The sequence below is a fragment of the Cydia pomonella genome, chromosome 5 (assembly GCF_033807575.1).
Source record: "Cydia pomonella isolate Wapato2018A chromosome 5, ilCydPomo1, whole genome shotgun sequence".
Taxonomy (NCBI): domain Eukaryota; kingdom Metazoa; phylum Arthropoda; class Insecta; order Lepidoptera; family Tortricidae; genus Cydia; species Cydia pomonella.
Genome location: NC_084707.1, coordinates 12057659 through 12077324, shown reverse-complemented (window position 1 = coordinate 12077324; position 19666 = coordinate 12057659). Strand labels below are relative to the sequence as shown.

At 36.1% G+C, this 19666-nt stretch overlaps 2 protein-coding genes and 1 long non-coding RNA gene across 3 annotated transcripts; all 3 read right to left on the bottom strand.

The window, feature by feature from the left end:
• Positions 1-597: 597 nt before the first annotated feature.
• On the bottom strand, positions 598-9374 carry LOC133517724 (alpha-tocopherol transfer protein-like). Its single transcript, XM_061851103.1, has 7 exons — positions 9076-9374; positions 8235-8391; positions 7867-7996; positions 7503-7634; positions 6708-6818; positions 2194-2299; positions 598-1188 (listed from the first exon to the last, which is right to left on the bottom strand). Exons 1-7 carry the CDS (start codon positions 9212-9214, stop codon positions 1037-1039), a joined length of 927 nt encoding a protein of 308 aa, XP_061707087.1. The 5' UTR covers positions 9215-9374; the 3' UTR covers positions 598-1036.
• Positions 9375-9825: 451 nt separating this feature from the next.
• Positions 9826-14200, bottom strand: LOC133517721 (retinol-binding protein pinta-like). The gene is made up of 7 exons (XM_061851100.1): positions 13375-14200; positions 12788-12944; positions 12263-12392; positions 11846-11977; positions 10871-10981; positions 10686-10791; positions 9826-10079 (listed from the first exon to the last, which is right to left on the bottom strand). The coding sequence occupies exons 1-7, from the start codon at positions 13511-13513 to the stop codon at positions 9928-9930; spliced, it is 927 nt and encodes a 308-aa protein (XP_061707084.1). The 5' UTR covers positions 13514-14200; the 3' UTR covers positions 9826-9927.
• Positions 14201-17167: 2967 nt separating this feature from the next.
• On the bottom strand, positions 17168-19481 carry LOC133517720 (uncharacterized). The gene is made up of 2 exons (XR_009799401.1): positions 18626-19481; positions 17168-18128 (listed from the first exon to the last, which is right to left on the bottom strand). It is a non-coding gene; the product is annotated as an uncharacterized LOC133517720 (long non-coding RNA).
• Between the last annotated feature and the right edge of the window lie 185 nt (positions 19482-19666).

The window sequence follows — 19666 nt, the reverse complement described above, 5'->3', positions numbered from 1 at the left end:
ATCTTTATTTATAATTAATGTTCAATTATTTTAAAACCCTTTCAAATAATTAATAGTCAAAATAACACGTTATTATAACTATTAATTAATTATTATTTAACTGTAACATTGATGATATAAGATTACTTGCAATGCCTCTCACTCGAATAAAATAGAATAATTTATTCGCAAGAATATGTATGTACAAAGGTGTCCTTATAAATAAGTAAGTAACAATATTCAGCCATTTGGCATGCAACTTTTAGGAATATCGACAGTATTAAAATTATTTACATGTTCAGATACACCTTAACAGAGTAGAAACAATGTTCCCGAAGCCATTTCGTTAATTTTGTCTTAAATTCTATATCATACAATAATTTGATATGATCAGCTTAATACCTACTCGTATATATTTCAATAATTATATTGCATGCATTACGCTTATAAATGGCAGCATGACAGGGAGGTTGATAAAGCAGATTTTTGTAGGGTTCGTTGATTTCCTTTAAAAACATCAAAGCGTAACTTAAAATATTTCATATTAGCTTTGACAAACAGACAAACTTTTCTGGTATACATGGCATGCTAAAGGTAAAATATTATATTGCATGAAACTGGCTGTTATCCATGCATTTGCGGTTACGCGGACGCATTTTTTTGTAGTTTAAAAGCTTCCTCGACATGTACAGAGTTCCCCCAGAGTAGGAGACCGTAGTTTAAAGTAGAAGACACATGGCGGTAGTAGGCTGTAATTGCAGCTTCTGTCGAGACTGTTTTAATAAGTTTTCTCAAGGCAAACACAAATCTATCCAATTTCGAACATATTGTCTCTGCATGGTTTTTCCAATGCAGGTAAAAACTAAAAAAATTATACAGCGTAGCTTAGCAGCTTATACAGTGTCTTCCACATGTGTGTCTCGTAGTTTCAGTTTAATAAAATTCTCTTTGGCGCATTGCTACTTTGGCATACTGCAGGCCGAATCCAGACCACGAGCTTGCCAATTTTGCACTCGAAAACGAAGCAAGGGCCCATGGTTAAATGGCAATGAGATGTTTAATCGAATTCCAATTGCCTGAAGGAGCCATCAATGCCGAACATGTCCTGGGCTGTTTTGGGTTTTCCGGGCCGCTTGGCTTCGTCCGTGCCGTACTTCAGGTCCTCGTCGAGCCAGTCGCTGTACTCTTCGACCTTCCTCTGCCAGTAATCTAAATGTCATAATAAAGAAGAAAAATAATAATATGGTACTTAAGAAGATACGAATAGAAGCGCTGGTGGCCTAGCGGTAAGAGCGTGCGACTTGCAAACCGGAGGTTGGGGATTCAAACCCGGCTCGTACCAATGACTTATTCGGAACTTATGTACGAAATATCATTTGATATTTACCAGTCGCTTTTCGGTGAAGGAAAACATCGCAAGGCTTGCAGTCCGGACTGATCCCAATAAGGCCTAGTTACCCTCTGGGTTGGAAGGTCAGATGGCAGTCGCTTTCGTAAAAACTAGTGCCTACGCCAATTCTCGGGATTAGTTGCCAAGCGGACCCCAGGCTCCCATGAACCGTGGCAAAATACCGGGACAAACGCGAGGAGGAAGAGAAGGTAAGGTTTCCCACCGAAACAGAAGAAAACATTAATCGCTGTCAATTTTACGTTTTACTCTGACAGAGAAGAATTATTGATGATCAATATGTCAGAGTGAAGCGTGATCACTATTCGCGAGAATTCGATTTTCTTTAATTTCAGCTAAAATTTACATATCTAAAGCTTAAGAACGCACTGCGATTAATTTCTTGCGGTTTCAGAACCGCAAAAAGTACTTATAGCGTACGAGTCGTACATGCTTCATAAGCGCACGCACTTGCAACTGACTGAGACTGAAATCGCAAGAAATTAGACTGAGACCGCAAGAAATTTATCGCAGTGCGTGCTAAGCCTATTTAGATAGCCTATAGATAAGTAATATTTACGTTTTTTTTTTTTTATTGTATTCTTTTATTTAATACTTGTTAGCAATATAATAAGATTTAATGTTTTGAAAAGATATGTCCCCCCGAGTTTCTTGCCGGTCCCACATTGGGATACCCTCCTACAATTTAGACGGGATTTAAATAGTTTCGGGTCAGAGGTGTAGGGTTAGAGCCGGCATAGCTTTATTTGACGACGTTCATACTGTCGTACTCAGCAGTGCAGGGTAGACATCCATTAGAAACTAACCTATAATTTCCTGGAAAGTCCCTCCGTGTCCTCCGTACTCCGCGGGTAGGACCTCTTGAGGCACGTGCTTATATAGCGATTCGAAATCTTTGTTGTGCACGTGCAACTGAAATGAAAACCCATCAGTTTTAACAACAAATGTATAAATTGGTATATACGGTTATTATTTGAAACAAAGTCAATTTCATTCAAAACTTAAATAATGTACATTGTGCCCTTTTGGTTAAGAGAGGTGTAGAGATTAAAATAATATAAATAAAAAAAAACACGTGACTAGGCCGTTCCACCAATGACATAATTTCATAGATACAGGCGCGGATACAAGGGGGGGGCCATAGGGGCAATGGCCCCCCCCTAAAACCCTGGCTCTCACATTACTAAATTGAGTAAATTTTATTTTTTACCAACTTTGAACTATTATTTTATCCTATCAAATTATCTACCTACAGAACTACCTTGAGGTACCTACAATTCCGCTTTCGGGCCTTTCTGCAAGAAAATACCTACGTTTAATCGGGCTCTGCCGCGGCGCGAGGCGCGAGTCGTGACGTGAGTCAATAGGTATATTTTGGCGCGAAAGCGAGGGCGATCGAGCGCCGCGCGCCGGCCGGCCGCCCGTCCGCTTCACTCGAACGAACTTCACGTCTATTGTGTTGTGTTGTGACTGTCATTTGTTGCTGCAGTGAAAACTTTGTGATTGTGAAAGAAAACTTAACTTCCGTGCAGTTTAGTTAGTTCAGTGAAGACAAACAGAACTTTAGGCAGTTATTAGTACCATCATCGCTACCTACCTACCATATCTCGTAGGTAATCTACGTCTACGATGGTGAGCTAGTTTTTGAACTTCGATTCGGAGTAAAATGGGAATATTTTTGCATAAAGGCTGGCAAGGCGGCATCCTTAGTGACAACTTTGACTAATCAACAATTTATAGTGTCAGTGTTGTGTCTAAGTGATGTCCTGTCTCTTACACAGTCATTAAGCAAAATACTTCAGAAAACAGTACTCGATCTTAATGATAGTGCCATGCAAGTAAATAACACAATTTCTATTCTTGCCAGTCGCCGCGAAAATATAGACACAAGCTTCAACAGCGTCTGGCAGCGTGCAAAAGATATAGCCGAGCAACTGGGCGTAGAACTGAATGTTCCTCGAATTCCTCGCGGTGGTGGACGCCAAATTTATCGTGCCAATCACCAAACTAATTCAGCCGAGGAATACTACCGGGTCGCAATCTATGTACCATTGCTCGACTATGTCCTCACAGATTTACGACAAAGGTTTTCCACAGAAACCTTAGACACATTTCACTTGACGGTTTTGATTCCCGAGAACATTATTAAAAATTCTCCTGAGGAGGATGTGAAATCCATACAGTTCCTCCTCGAGCGTTTTGGACGTCTTTTAGATCTGGATAGAGGTGTTGCTTCGCAGCTACTAAAAGACGAAATGTTGCTGTGGCGAGTTAAATGGAAACAACATAAAGAGCGAGAGCAAGAGCTGCCAGCCACAGCAGTGGACATCTTGGCCGGATGCAATAAAGACGCATTCCCGATTGTGTACAATTTTATATGTATTCTTGCGACATTGCCTGTGACTAATGCATCGGCCGAGAGATCGTTTTCTTCATTGCGGCGTCTCAAGACGTACTTGAGAGCCACAATGAAGGAAACCCGTCTCCTCGGCCTGGCGCTTATGCACATACACAGGCACATACCTATAGACGTGGAGGAAGTTATCACGAAATTCGCTAAATCAAACCGCAAATTAGAGTTTAATATTTAATTTTGTAAATATATTAAAATAATATTATATGTAATTTTGTAAATATTGTAAATATAGTATAGGAATATAGTACTTACTAACGAAAAAACATTTTTTTTTTACCTTATTTTCTGTGCAAACATATATGATTTTCTCAAAATGCCCCCCCCCCCCCCCCTAAGCCAAATCTTGTATCCGCGCCTGCATAGATATACAAGATGTTGTACCACATTAATCTAACAACCGAGTCACTTGGTTTCTTTTTAGGGTTACGTAGTCACCTAGAAACTAGGGCTCGCGGTCGTGTCCGGGTTTCGTGTACACGTGTTCGGTACCCGTTTCCTAACTACACGTACATGGTTTTCTTACCCGTTCTATACGTGTAGTCGGGTTCACGTGTAATTAAGATCCATGTATCCGTGTACCCATGTACACGGCGGAACGGACCTTAAATACACGCGGGTCTAATCCGTCCTTGCCGTGTAGCGGAGATTGATGTCATGTATAGCTTTAAATAAAACATAGATTCAGGTTCAGGAACTCCGATTGTTTAACTGTTTTATCGGATTTTCAATGTGATTGATACTGTGTTATGTTATACCAATTTAACTGGAGTCTAACTAAAGTTCTATGAATCACTTTATAAATATTAACCATAGATATTATTCATTGTTTGCTGTCTCCGTCATTAGTAAAATGCGTTTTAGTGCCGCGCGGCAACAAAATAAAGGAATAATCCTACCTGAAGGGTTACTTGTTGTATTTTTTTGCAGATGTGTTGATCTTATCACAAAGAGATAAGACCAAAAGTGCCAACGCATGATGTAAAAAAACACGTTCTATTGAATGAAACACCTGCACTTTGTTTATTATCCATGTCATGTATTTTGTTTTGCACAGGATATGGCCATTTAAAATACTTAATCCCATTTTGTTATCATCCCGTTCATGGTAGTTTCAGTAAACATAACTATCTATACTTTTGTCTTAGTTAGATAATTATTGATATCAGTGATATCAATGAAGTCAGCGGTTACTAAGATATTGTTAATATTAATCTCATTTAGAGTAAAGCAAAACATATGAATTGTTGAAACAAAGTCTACGTACGTTATTATTGACATTACCAATCAATCCGGTAAAACTGCAAAGTAATTGAATGTTACTAATCTCTCTTATATTCAATCGTATCTCTTCATAGCACAAATCTCTGCTACACGAAAATGAAGGGTTGAACCCGCGGGTAAATAAGATCCGTTATTTCGTGTATCCGTGTACCCGTGTACGCGGGTACCCGTGTAAACATTTCTGAATCTGGGCGGGTTCGTGTAGTTCGGGTTCTTAGTACCGCCGGGCTTAAGAACACGGGTACCCGTGTCAGCGTGTAACACGTGTATCGTGATGACTACTAGAAACTCTTATAGTTTCGCCATGTCCGTCTGTCCATTCGTCCGCGGGTTTGCTTCGTGATCGTTAGTGCTAGAAAGCTGCAACATAACTATCTATATACTTATTCAATTTGGCATGGGTACATAAATTATTCATGGTGACAGAACGGAAAAACACTACAAAAAATGTAGGATACTCCCATACAAATGTTTTTTTTGCTTTGACCCAATAGTGTGAGGTATCTTTGGATAGGTCTTTCAAAACAAATAAAGGTCTCCGGAAACCATTTTTTGATAAAGTTAATATTTCCAGAAAGAGTCGCTCCGAAAGAAAAAAATATGTGTCCATGAACCAAGGGTCCAAAATATATGAAAAAAATTGCGAAAAAAAAGCTAAGTAAATACTTTCAATGAAACCTATAGCGAATATGATGGGTCTACTCGTTTTTCAGTTATTATAAAAAATCTTCTCTTCTTAGTAAAAACACGTACAAAGTGCTGCAAAGGTACTCCTTTTATGCTTATAATGTATCTACATGATATTTTGCTAATTAATAGCCCCCATTTGGCCTGTTCTGATAGAATGGTAACTACGAAAGCCTACACTGAGCATGGCCTGACATACTCTTGGGCGATTTTTTTTATTTAGATTTTTTTTATTTCTACACGACTCTTCGCTCTCAACCAAAATGGCAAAAACGGAACCCTTTTAGTTTCGTCATGTCCTTCCGTCCGTCTGTCTGTTCGTATGTCACAGCTATTTTACTCGAAAACTATAAGCTTTATGATTGGAACATAGATGTATTTCTTGAGCCGTTATTTAATTTAGAAGTCTAACTTAAGAAAATATATTTTAGGGGGGCCCTGCATAACATGTAAATGTGACAAAAAGCAATAAAAAATATCGTTAGAAATCTGTATAATACATCATTTGACACATCTTCAAAAACAACAAGGTATAAACGTCTTTGAAAATAGCCGTTTCAGACGTCCAAAAAATGTGTCCCTGTGTAACTTTTGAACCGGTCTTCCAAAAAATATTTAAAAAGTTTAAGGAAATAGCCATCAATGAGTTTTTCTAAAACTTATCTTCTTATTTAAAGGACCTAAATACCGCGAAGGTACGCTTTTTTTTATTGTTTGCCTTTTTTATATCCAATGAAGCACGAAGATCTCAATATGCGTGGCCAAACACGCACTTGGTCGGTTTTTGTATTTTATGAAATTGAAGGCACGGAACCTGCCACAGTGTATATTTATAAACGGGCGTACATTTTGGTCGGTTTTTTAATTTTAAACCTTACCTTACCTCACGTTAATTATCAATATCACAATAATTGTATAGGCAGTAGATTTACGCACCCTGTTTCTGTTCTTTTCGTTGAGGAATGATTTACCGATGTTGAGAATAGTTTCGAACCCTGGAGGTGTGTTTAAATAATGAGAACCTTTTATGCGAGTGGGGGCAGCATCCTGAAATTAAAGAATACACACAATTTATGTTTATTTTCGTTTGCTAATATTCCATATATCAAATATCTCTGTTCATAAACTGGTTGCGATACGTAATACATAGGATTGGCTAGCTGATTTTTTATAGGATAGGTATTTTAAGTACTCTCATAATTATTTTCACGAAAATGTATTGCAATCACACTTTTTTTAAGCTGCTGTTTTTTATTTCTTTTTCAACACACTTGCTCAAAACGGCCTTTTTATTCCACCGATTTTTCGCTCATAATTCTAGATATTAAACACGCGTGCTTTTTCTGTATATTATAACACTCGTGTTTTTCATTATATTATCCGACTGAGTTAAAAAGGTTAATGATTGGTAATAATATGTATGGAAACCGAGCCTTCTTAAATTGGTCGAGTAGATTTTACAACGTGGATCGGCGGGAGCCAGATGCAACACAACACACTAAACGATTTAATAATTAACATTTGATTAATATGAAAGTTTCTTTTTTCCTCGCCAGTGTGTTGAAAAACGTCGTATGAAACGCGTGTGCTATGGTCATTACACACATGGACTTTCTTATTGCAGCTCGCGCGCACAATATCGCCTCGTGTGTAATGTCCAACTTAACACACTTGTATCACTATGTACTATTTCTGTAGATCACTGTTAATCTTAGACCAATGACGCATTACCTGGCCAAGAACAGCCATTTTCTTCATCATAGCCGGCGAGGCCTGTGCAGCATGAGCCATAGTCGCTCCCTGTAAATCCATTATATTTACCCCGCCGCACACCACAAACGCATCGTCTTCTACATACATTATCTGAAAATGAAATACCCATAACTAGAGGCTCTGTGAGCTGTAGACCTATAAAGCCTAAAGGCTTCACCATATAAAAAAAATTACAAAAAAAACCATATCGAACCTGCCCACAAATTTTTATGATAATATTGATAATCGGTTGTAAAAAAAATACGAAAGCATTTTTTCCCTGTCGATCATAAATATTTTGCAATAGCTAGAATAAATGTAAACCTTAAACTGATATACCTACCCGCATTATAGTACCCATAACTGACATAATATCAGTCAGAGAATATTTGGCGGGATCATATGCACCCGGCCTAATTAATATTACTCTTGGATCTGTGGGCTTCAGTGATTTGGGTAAAACGAGACCGGAGCTAAAACAGAATACACAAAAGCATTAACATTATTGACAGGTTAGTACAAATGTCATACGAGGTCACATAATTTAATCAAATTAAATGTAATGGAATGGCCCATGAATGAATACGTTGCAAAATGTAGCAAAACAAAAGCAAATCATTTTCTCTAAATAAGGCGGTCCAGTGTGATATCATGAAATAAACCAGGACGGTCTTGGAAGTTAAGTTATGGTGTTCAATAATACGTACTTACCCTAAATTCAAAATCTCTTTAAACTTAGGATTTCTGTGGTTTATAGTATAAAGTTCGGGGGCAGTACTCCTCGATGAGTAATTTAGATCAATTTTCTCTTTTGCTCGCTCAAGACTAAATTTGCATCCCCTCAGAAATGTAGCCAACCATTGATCATCTTAAAAACATTTTAGGCATAAACATAGGTGTAACACAGTAAATAATTCATATTCACCATAATAAAATAAATACAAGACATAAAAGTTTTGCGTTAAGGTACATTTACGGTGTTTCGTCTATTTACCTACTATTGATTTAATCTTTATTGTACAAAAGAAAATCGTAAGTATATTTTTTTTTTTAATACCACGACGGTGGCAAACAAGCATACGGCCCGCCTGATGGTAAGCAGTCACCGTAGCCTATGGACGCCTGCAACACCAGAGGCATTACATGCGCGTTGCCGACCCTTTAAAAACCTGTACACTCCTTTTTTGAAGAACCCCATACTGTAGCCCCTCGGGAAAACCTCATATATAATACATATTTTATCGTACAATGGACAGACGTAATACTATAAGGCATTCTCTACCAGTCAACTTTAATAACACAGATTATAAGATTATTTTAGTAGCTCAGGAAAGGGGTTCATTGTAAGAAGGTACTGTTAAATTTTATCTGTACGTAAATTATTCAATTGCGATACCTACGAGTATATTTACCTACTGTTTCAAATATTGCTTTCCAGACATTGACGGCAAAAATTTTATGGAACAGTAGGTAACATAATAAAAATTGAAAAAATAGTAAGTAGTTATCATTATCAACTTCATTATCATAATCCAAAGTAATCCAAACTCACCGGTTCTGGCACGTAAGTGTGGCTGCTTAACAATCCATTCCTTGAGATGTTGTATTCCATCTTCAAGTTTTTTAGGATCTTCGTTTAGTTCTAAACGTGCTTTTTCCGCCAATTCCGGAGACAAAGGTCGAACCGCCATCTTTAAAAGCAGACGATTAACATTTGGTTCTAATTATTATAAATCCCCCAAATTAATATTATCACACTGATTAGTATTTTTCTGATAATATATCGCTATTAAACTTGTATATATCAACGTGTTATCAGAGTTGTCGATTGTAGTGTATAGGTTTTTTTTATTATAAGCCTTGAACGACTATAGATCGTGTGATGCTATTAAAAGTTAAATTTGACAAATCTGCTCGTCATGGTGGATGACACGAGCTATACCCTAATATTTAGAATTTACCCTAGTACTTAGAATGTGCCACTTATAGAGATCATGCAATAAAAACATTGAATTAAGTATTTTGAAGAAATATAACTCCGTAAATCCATCACGGGAGAAACAAAATCTGTAAGATTCAAAGTCAATTTTTGACTATAATTGACTTAAAATAACGTATTACCTTTTAGGTAGTTACCTGCGCCGATATTTTTGTAATAATTTAAATCCGAACTACAATTATTTTTTCATTTTAAAATAACAAAATTAGGTAGGTTAGGTAAAATAAACATCAATTACTTCTTTGTTTTTTTTTCATGATATAAACAATATTTATTCAAAAAGAAATTGATTGAAGTATGGCATTAGAAGATAAGGAAGGTAGAACCCCACCATCCGATGGGGATAAAAAATGACAAGGAGAGAGAAAGATAGTGAGAAAAAAAAGATAAAAGAGTATTTTTCAATCAGTCGAATTGAAGTTGCCGGAAGGAACCCTCAGCGCCGAACATACTTTCAGCTGTTTTTGCTTTTCCGGCCCTCTTGGATTCGTCAGTGCGATACTGCATATCTTCTTCTAACCATTCACTGTATTCTTGGACCTTCTTCTTCCAGTAATCTGCAAGATGTTTATAATTTTAGCAACAAGTTATATACTTATATGTATTATAATTATTATATAATGTTATTTAAACAAGGATTTCCGAAAGAATCGTAGAAAGAAAAATCGTAGTTTTCAGAAAAAGTGTCAACTTTTCGGTTGCCTTTTCAGTGCGACGGGTATAATTTCTTAAAGAACATACATATTTATTAATAATAGGAAAAGTTATACCTCTCGCATAAAAAAAAACTGCATAAAATCGTCGTAAACATCGTTCAATGACGTAAAATTTTTTCTTCCAATACATTTTGTACCAAATAACATAAAAAATTGCCTAATCGAATAAAACTCCTTTCCTACTATTATTTTAGTGGGAGATCCTTCAATTCAGATAAAGACTACCTGTATGTATTTGATAGATTGTTAGATAATACCCATTGAAAAATTAATTAAGCCAGGCATCAAAAAGCAGCTTTTGAGTAATTTCAACAAAACAAGATCCTTAGTCAGAACACTTGTTGAAAAACAGTGTTCAGTTCAAGACACTAAAGAAAACTGAGTATGGGGAACTCAAATAGGGAAGTATTTAACTTGAAACGAATTTTTATGATAACATGCACGTACCTATGATGTCTTTTTCAGTTCCCGCGTTACCACCATACTCCACTGTTAACATATGTTTTGGAATATGTTCGTACATCGCCTCATAGTTTTTATTATGGACATATAACTGAAAAATTTAATATATGACTTTAATAATTCTGGGTCAATTGTTACCTATTCATTGTAAATTACTCATGATCACTTACTCTGTTTTTATTTTTTTCATTGAGGAGTGCTTTCATCGCGTTAAAAATAGTCTCAAACCCTGTTGGCGTATTCAGATAGTGAACTCCTTTCATACGGAATGGTGTCGCATCCTGGAAGTTATAGTACAATAAGGGAGGTATGGGCAAAATTGCTAACAAGACTCAAGCGAAGCGGAGAGAAGGAGCACAGAACGCGCTATTATCGCTTTTCCTTGTCGTAGACGCTTTTTTTATTTCTGCTTAGTTCTAAGAAGTCCTAAGTGTCACGTCAAAATAATTAACTTATTGTTTGTTACCTACCAGTGCTTGGTGGGTAACAATGAATCCGACTAAATTACGTAGGTTGTTTTTGGTATGTTGTCAGAAATATTAAAACGTGTTTTTAATTTCGACGTATTGCGTACGTTCTGTCCTCAATGTGCTTTGGGGCAAGTAAGTATCAGGTTGCGTAACCAATCGTTTAAACTCCGTAACGAAGGAAACGCAACTGTCACTGATACTCACTAATATGGGAGAGTGATATTAACGCTACGCTACTGAGCGTTAACGAGTCTGTGACAGGCTGACAGCCGTCACAAGACCTAGCATAGTCGCGCTACCCCCTCTGCCACGCATACGGCAGTTTTACTCGATTTTCGAGACACGCCTACATTGCTGACTTCAGTCTACGGACCGGGCTCGGTCTAGACACATCGCCAGCTCGATGAAGAATTGTTCGAAGCTACTTCTTTAGGATATATTTTCTGTGCTCTGGTACAATTATTGGTTAAGATTACCCGTTAAAAACTGAATTAGGATATTACCTATTCGTTACTAGCAGACCTAGCGGATACCGGTTTGGTTTTTGGATTTGGACTAGGAATACACATCTTTGTATTTGAGTCCCACGTTGGCCAGAGTTGATCATCGTTGATGTTTTTATTGTGATTGACACTTTATAATATTTGGTGTTTTAAAAGCGCTATAAAATGTTACCTGGCCCACAACCGTCATCTTTTTCATTTGTAGTGGGGTCATTTGTAAGAAATGTCCCATAGTAACTCCTTCTAAGTCAAGTATGGCCATCACCCCTGATACGACAGCATCATCATCTTCCAAATACATAATCTGCAAAATAACATCAAATTCTTTAAAGTCAAGTCAACCCTACAAATTTATGCGTCTTTTAACCCTTTGAACGCTTTACGTCATAAACAAAAACGTTACTCACACGCCAAAATCACGGGCGCAAGCGAGCTAATAAACCTAAATTGAAAGTGCGAGCCTGCGAGGGTTACATTGACAGCGTACGCCATAACATTTATAGTTTTCCATGGCGCTGTGGGCACGATTACTTACAATGTCTTTAGGTGTTCTGGTCGTTCAAAAGGTTAATACGAGTAAGTCCATTACCTTTTCTAACGTATTCGAAACTGACAACACTTCCGATATTGTGAATTTCTCGGGATCATATTTTCCCGGTCTGATAATTGATACCTTAGGAGAACCAGGAGCGGCAACTTGTGGTAAAGGAAGAAAAGACCTGTAAAAATCAACAGTATTCTCTATCCAAGCAAATCTAGAAGGACATATTACCTTGACCTTATTACGGCCTGTTTCACAATGTCCAAGAAATAAATTAACTGCCAGATAAAACTTCATGCAAAACTTAGCACTGTAGATAAAGTGCTAAGTTAAGCTTATTTGAAGATTGTGAAACGTCAAAAATGAATTTCATTTTCAGATAAATGTCAAGTAGCTTATTCAGGACTTCACTTGTACATCGTGAAACAGGCCCTAAACAATTGTTTTCTTAGTGTGGATACTGCTTATTTTATTGACATGTGCAATAGATAGTATCATATTATATACTGTTAGATTTGTATACGTACTATAAGTAGGTACAGTAAGTTTTAACTTTGTATTTGATGAACCTACCCAGTCTCCAAAATTTCCCAAAACCGCGGGTTTTTTGGCGTAAGCTGAAAAAAATCTGGTGCCGTAGTACGAACCGAATAGTATAAGTCAATTTTTACTTTCGCCCGTTCCAAACTAAATTTACATGATCGTAAAAATGTAGTCAGCCATTGATCATCTAGAAATAAACAACGTACACACGTTAGCTCATTCATCTTTATCAAGCATCACAGACAGCACCCACTTAATAAAAACATAAAATTAGCTTCAAACACTACTTAAGTATAATTTAAACCAAAGTTCACTAAACCATTGATTGAGCACCAGACCAGATTTACTGTATTCAGACCTGTAAATAAATAGCTACACGAATGCGTAGGTTTTTGCTTCCAAAATTTCCCAAAATCGCAGGTCAATTTTTACTTAGACTATAGGTACCTCCTAGTTCAGTCCGATCCGTTTTATGTTGATAAAAAATATTTTTCCAATTTACTTTAGATTAAATCATAGTTCGAAATTAATGTAAGTAAAAAAAGCAATTACAATTTTAACATTATCAGCGTCAAAAACTTTACTATTTCGTTTAAAATTATTACTATTGCACATACCGGTTCTTGCTTTAAGATGCGGCTGCTTGGCTATCCAATCCTTCATATGTTGCAAGTCATTGGGTAGCCTCTGGGGATCTTCATTAAGCTCTTTTCGAGCCTTTTCTGCAAGCACTGGAGGCAGAGGTCGCACAGACATATTGCTGAATTAACTTTCAGAAACGAATAAACTTAATTTGTAGGATATCTTGCACGGTAATCCGATATCTGTCATTTATCTGTCATTGTATGTTTAAGCACTCGATAATGGTGACTTAATGCTTACTATCATTGATATAAAATATAACTAGTATAAAGATAAAGATACTGATATGAATTGTATGTATATTCTATAATATTATTCTCAGTAGTTTTCAAAAGGCACCTCTTCTCTTTTACCATATCAAGAACCACTTTATTGGATTTCTCTTCCTTCCATCTAATCGATTCCATCCGCCACCAGCACCACATTTTGAAGATTTCCAGACTCTGCCTATCTCGTTGCCGCTTGGCCCAGATTTCGCTTCCATATAATGCTTTAACCCCCCAATGCTATAACCCCAGATGTACTTGCTTTGAATAGGCATTTTTTTTGTATAGAAAGCTTTATTTGGCATAACTATTGCCTTATTACAATGCTCTATGTTTATCTGTAGTCGTACATATGTTATAATGCGATTTCATAAAGACCATTGTAGAAGAGAAAGTTGAAGCAGATTTATTTTCATTCGGAGCCTTTTTTTCCAAAAATATTAAATTTATCAAAAAATCGTGTTTGAATACCTCTCCAACGATACCCCACACTATTCGGTCAAAGCAAAAAAAATATTGTATATGAGGTACCCTAACTTTAGCATACCTAGTTAATAAAAAAAAATGTTTTCATTTTTATATAAAGTAATTAAATGTTGCATATAATGTTGTTGTAACATGGGCATTACATTAAACTCAACCAAACAATTGAAAAGTGTAACATATATATTGATATAACATAATAACATCGATCGTCCGAAATAGTACTTACGTTTTGTAGCAAATGTATAATCTCGTACTAATCTCTAATCAATATGTAAACAGGCCCTAAAGCAAGTGTACACGGTCGTAGGGGCCTTATCAGATAAAAATAAATTATTATCTCGGAAATGTAATTCATTAGAATACCGGTGTCTTTGAGAAAGTTACTTAATTTAAACTCAGGAATGCACCCTTGAAACTAACGGAAATAAAAAAACAAGGACCGGAACCGGTTTTAAAGGAGTCAGTGGAAGAAAATTGTTCGAGCCCTATACCCCGAGCTGGGGGTAACAGGATGAAAAGAAAGAAGAAGTAGAATACCGGTTTATTTCGGTTTTACTCCGAACTTACATAAGAACTCGAACGTTTTAAAAACTTTACTGTACGTTACCTAAATAAACCGGTTTATTCAATGATCAACGAGAAGGCCGGCTGGCCGGTGGTGCCCTGCGTAAAATAAGAAACCGATATAGGAAAAAACCGGTTTTTATTGTTCTAAACCGGTTAATCTGACAAGATTTTTATGGAAATGTTCTCCTCAAAATCGGTTAAAAATGGCTTTAAGAACAAAACCGAAATTAATAGGTTTTGTGCCAAGTACATGATAACGGTTGGGAAATTTAACCTGTTTCCGAGCCATGAAATAAAACACGGTGTATACATGGTGATGAATTGATGATGATGCCAATAGTACCTGCCTAAAAGTTGTTGTCATATTTTTAAAATCAGAATTATGCCAGAATATTTATGAAAGAGTAAAGTAAATATATATTTATAGATAGAGAGCTTCTGTAACTGTCATTATAGCAATCTACTTTAGGATATTCGTTATCAGTGGCATTTTAATAGAAAATTAAATACGTGATTTGAAAGAGTTGATAATTTTATTTTGTTAGAGATTTATAACATAAATCATGTACTTCACATTTTTGCCAGACTATTTACCTGGTGCTTAGGACAATAGCAGACTAAAAATAAATGTGTCATCATAAAAGCTAAACTAAACTGATTATAATTCTAATTCTTTTTCAGTTTTATGTTTATGACAGACCTCATTGCTTTTCTACATTATGAAAATAACTTATCTTGAACATTATAGTAACTTTCCATCATAAATATCATAATAAATATTTAGTATCGGCTCAGCGTTAATGAGTAAGTTAACCAATTAGTAAACAAACTTTTTCATAAGTACATAGATAATTACTTATAATAAAAGGCTCTATATGCGTGAATCCTTATGCACGGAACACAACTGAAACGTGTGAACCACTTAATCGGCCAAGCCTCTTTTTGAAATTACGTCAAGAGTTTAATAGTACATTACGATACAAGTGCGAAAAATAGGAAATTCGAAACGAGTGGCGATAAATTAAAACACGACCGAAGGGAGTGTTTTAAATCGACACGAGTTGCGAATTACCTATTCGCACATGTATCGTACAACGTTTTACAGTACATATGGCCCTTTAAATGTTCGACACAGTAACATAATATGCTACTTCTCGCACTAATGCTATAAAGTAGCCCCATATGTACTGTAAAAATAGTTACAAAGTTTATTTTAAACATATCTTAAATCAAACCAAACCATGGTTTTTTTCACGCGTGTGTTTGTTTGATCTAAATCAGAAAAGAACGTAGATTATACTAATATTTGAAATTGAATAAACAAGTTTTCATTATTCATAACTGATGTATCATGTAATAGAAATATTTTCATGTAAAATGTTGCCAAGAAGAAACCATAAGGCACGCCCTCTCAAAAACTCTTAGGGTACTTCCTGAAGTCCTAGAAAGTTGAAATTTGGTATGTACTTATAAGCTAGTATAAATATACACAAACAAGAAAATAAATTATCTTCACAAACTCTACACCTTTGTAAAAATAACTTGGTCATTTCGTTACTACAAGAACGAATTGTATAACAGAACAGAAAATTTATGAACAATTGAACAGTGAATACATTTTTTACCTTATGCCCGTATGTGATGGTAGCGTAACGGCCAAGCCACATATTTTAACTCTATCCTAAGTTTTGATGAACATCAGTGAATAAATGAGTCAGAGATGAAATCGGGGTTGTTTAGATATCAATAAAATCTAAAGTATAAGAGCCATGCAATTGAAAATTCTATATTTAATAGGTCTACTATTGGCATCATATCCCGAGAATTTTGTTTATCTGGGATAATCTTCACCTAAGTAATGAGGGTTCAAAAAAACGACGAAGCGCTTCGATAAAAGGTAGGTAGGGCCCTTGCACTTCGCATGACGCGTCTTGGCGGGGACACGGTTGTGAATTTATATAGATAACTATGAACATGATTACATCCTACAAAAATACCACAAAACTGTTTACGTGGTGACAATACAAAATAGACTTGACACCACATATTCTGTTTTGACTTCTTAAGGTACTTTAGCTTATGCTATAGTGAGATTATTCTAACATCCATAGACATACAATATAACTAGACAAGAAGTCGAGCGACCAGGGGTAAGAGAAAGACATATATGACGTCATCATGACATCATAATATGGGGTGACCATGGTCGCAAAAAATTACCCTAAAATGTAATAGGAAAACGATGCAACAAGTACTTAAATTACGTAATGAGTGAGTCGCCATTTTGACTCCCTAACTTGCGAAGTATCGCAAGAGAAATCGCGAACATAATCGCAACTAGTAGTCGGTTTATTTGTTTTTGTAGTAACTTGTAAATAAGCCTTACTTACCTATATGAAGTTTTGAGTTGATATAAGATTAGGTGATTGTTGGAATAAAAAGGATAAACTATCAAAAGAGGTAATTTCTTTATTCAAAACTTATATTATTATAACTGTACTTACTAGAAATAATAATTAAATGTGTCGTTCTCAAGTAAAAGGTACCACATAGTCGCTTACCATAAGGATACAATTTGCTTGCTCTCTATACGTACAACCTGTAAGAGCGTTCTTATGATAAGCGACAATGCGGTACCTTTTACTTGAGAACAACACAAATAAATTGAATATTAGGCAATAATTTGGTATATATATATTATATAATACAAGCATTTCAAAATGGAAACAACCCTATTGCAGCGAAGGTTCTTGACGATGTGCTTGAGCGACACCTCATTAGATACGCAGTATATGATTTTAAGCTAACATGGTAATTTACATTAAAACTGTTACTGTTTTTTTTTTTTGTTCCTCGCGTTGTCCCGGCATTTTGCCACGGCTCATGGGAGCCTGGGGTCCGCTTGACAACTAATCCCAAGATTTGGCGTAGGCACTAATTTTTACGAAAGCGACTGCCATCTGCCCTTCCAACCCAGAGGGTAAACTAGGCCTTGTTGGGATTAGTCCGGTTTCCTCACGATGTTTTCCTTCACCGAAAAGCGACTGGTAAATATCAAATGATATTTCGTACATAAGTTCCAAAAAACTCATTGGTACGAGCCGGGGTTTGAACCCGCGACCTCCGGATTGCAAGCCGCACGCTCTTACCGCTAGGCCACCAGCGCTTACATTAAAAACTGTTACTTAAAACCGAATATTTATGTTTAAATAAAAAATCTTACGTGTTGCGCGTTGTACATACTGTGGGGGTCAAGAAAACTTTATTTACACATACACTTGTAACCTGTGGATCAATTATATGAAGTTCAATAATAGCTTCAGAATGCTGTTGAGACTGCCACGACGACGACGTGCACGAATGGACGATTTCCATGACATGATGAAGAAAAGAATTTTCTCTCTCCTCTCCTGCGGGGTAGTATTAATCAATTTTAATAATTACATTATTTTAGAGTTTTATACTCATATAATCCGTAATCCCATGTACCAAGCCTCCAAAGAAATAATTTAAAAATTTAAGTCTGTGGTCTTAATAGTACAACGGGTTATTCCTACTAGTTACCACCAAGTTGTTACTAGTGGTAACTACTAGGAACTTTTGTCCACCTTTTACCACAGGTAGTTACACTAACTTTATTCCCACCTTTTACCACTGGTAACTACTGGGAAATAAAATTCCCACTGGTAATAGGTAGGATTTTTAATTCCACTGGGAATTAACTCTAATAAATTATTGGGGGTGATTACTGAATTACCCCCAATAATTTGTTAGAGTTCAAGAACCCAAATAAATACTTCAAAACACTGTGAGACCTATGTTAAGATGTACCAACTCTAATATAGTGTATAGTGTAACGGGTTATTCCCACTAGTTACTATTACTTATTTAATAACAGCCAACTTACGTGTATGAACAAGGTTGGAAAAGAAAACTTTTCGATGAAAGTTCGTTTGCCCAGTTTGCGGACACAATGTTGTTCAAAATGTTTGGAACAAATACGCGAGTATTTGTGAGGCATCCAATTTGATTTTCCAGTTCCCGCAATCCATTCTTTAACAATTTCATCCTCCGTCGGAAAGCTGGAAATATCAAATAGCTTGAAACTCCCGAAATATGGGGTAATTGCAGGGGACTTTTTTTTCTATTTGTTTGCAACTCTAAATAAAATACTACTGAATTTGACTGGTTTACATAACCAAACTTTCTGTTTTATTTTTAGCAATAATTTACTGATATCTCCTATTTTATGAAGTTTTTCATAATCCAACTAATGATGTAACTCAGTAACTTGGTTCCTGTGAGATTTGAGAAAGAAATACATGATCAAAATACGAAAAACTTGTACTTACGCATGAAATGTTACGCCCGCTTATTTTCGCAAGCTATTGCTTTTGTAGGCAACCACTGAACACCCCACCATGTTAATTGTACGTAAAAACATCTTACACCTCCATTAAATACTTAATAAACACAATCATTCACTTTATAAAACTTCTACAATAAGAAAACCACATTGTTTACTAGCACTCTTGACCATATGATTGACAGTTTAATGTATGGCATCTTGCGGGATTTTGTCTCTTTCACTCTTATAAATTTCTGTATATCGCCATCAGCCTCCTTCCTAAGCTGCCATAACCCGACCATGAAAAAAAACCCGGTCGGTGATAAAGACAAAGCATTGCACTATTTTTTCTTTCCTCTTATAGGAATCGCAATAAGACTATCTTTCTCTATCAAAGAGTGTCAGGCCCTTGCTAACATCACATATTATTTGACACATGACATTTGATGTTTGAAGTGCAGCAATCGGATCGATTACAGTTACGATTTGTGAGATCGAATCGATTACCTTTATAAAAAATCAATATACTGCTAGTGACTACTTAGTATTAGCAAAATCAGGCATTATTAGGTCCAAAGTCAACTAAATTCAAATACAAGC

Excerpts from the sequence above, each read along its gene's own strand:
- LOC133517721 (XM_061851100.1), bottom strand. The coding sequence starts at position 13,513 with ATGTCTGTGCGACCTCTGCCTCCAGTGCTTGCAGAAAAGGCTCGAAAA. Across the intron at positions 10,792-10,870 it reads ATGAAAAAAATAAAAACAGA|TTATATGTCCATAATAAAAA; the intron begins GTAAGTGATCAT and ends TAAATTTTTCAG. Across the intron at positions 10,080-10,685 it reads AACTGAAAAAGACATCATAG|ATTACTGGAAGAAGAAGGTC; the intron begins GTACGTGCATGT and ends AACATCTTGCAG.
- LOC133517724 (XM_061851103.1), bottom strand. The coding sequence starts at position 9,214 with ATGGCGGTTCGACCTTTGTCTCCGGAATTGGCGGAAAAAGCACGTTTA. Across the intron at positions 2,300-6,707 it reads ACGAAAAGAACAGAAACAGG|TTGCACGTGCACAACAAAGA; the intron begins GTGCGTAAATCT and ends TTTTCATTTCAG. Across the intron at positions 1,189-2,193 it reads GACTTTCCAGGAAATTATAG|ATTACTGGCAGAGGAAGGTC; the intron begins GTTAGTTTCTAA and ends TATGACATTTAG.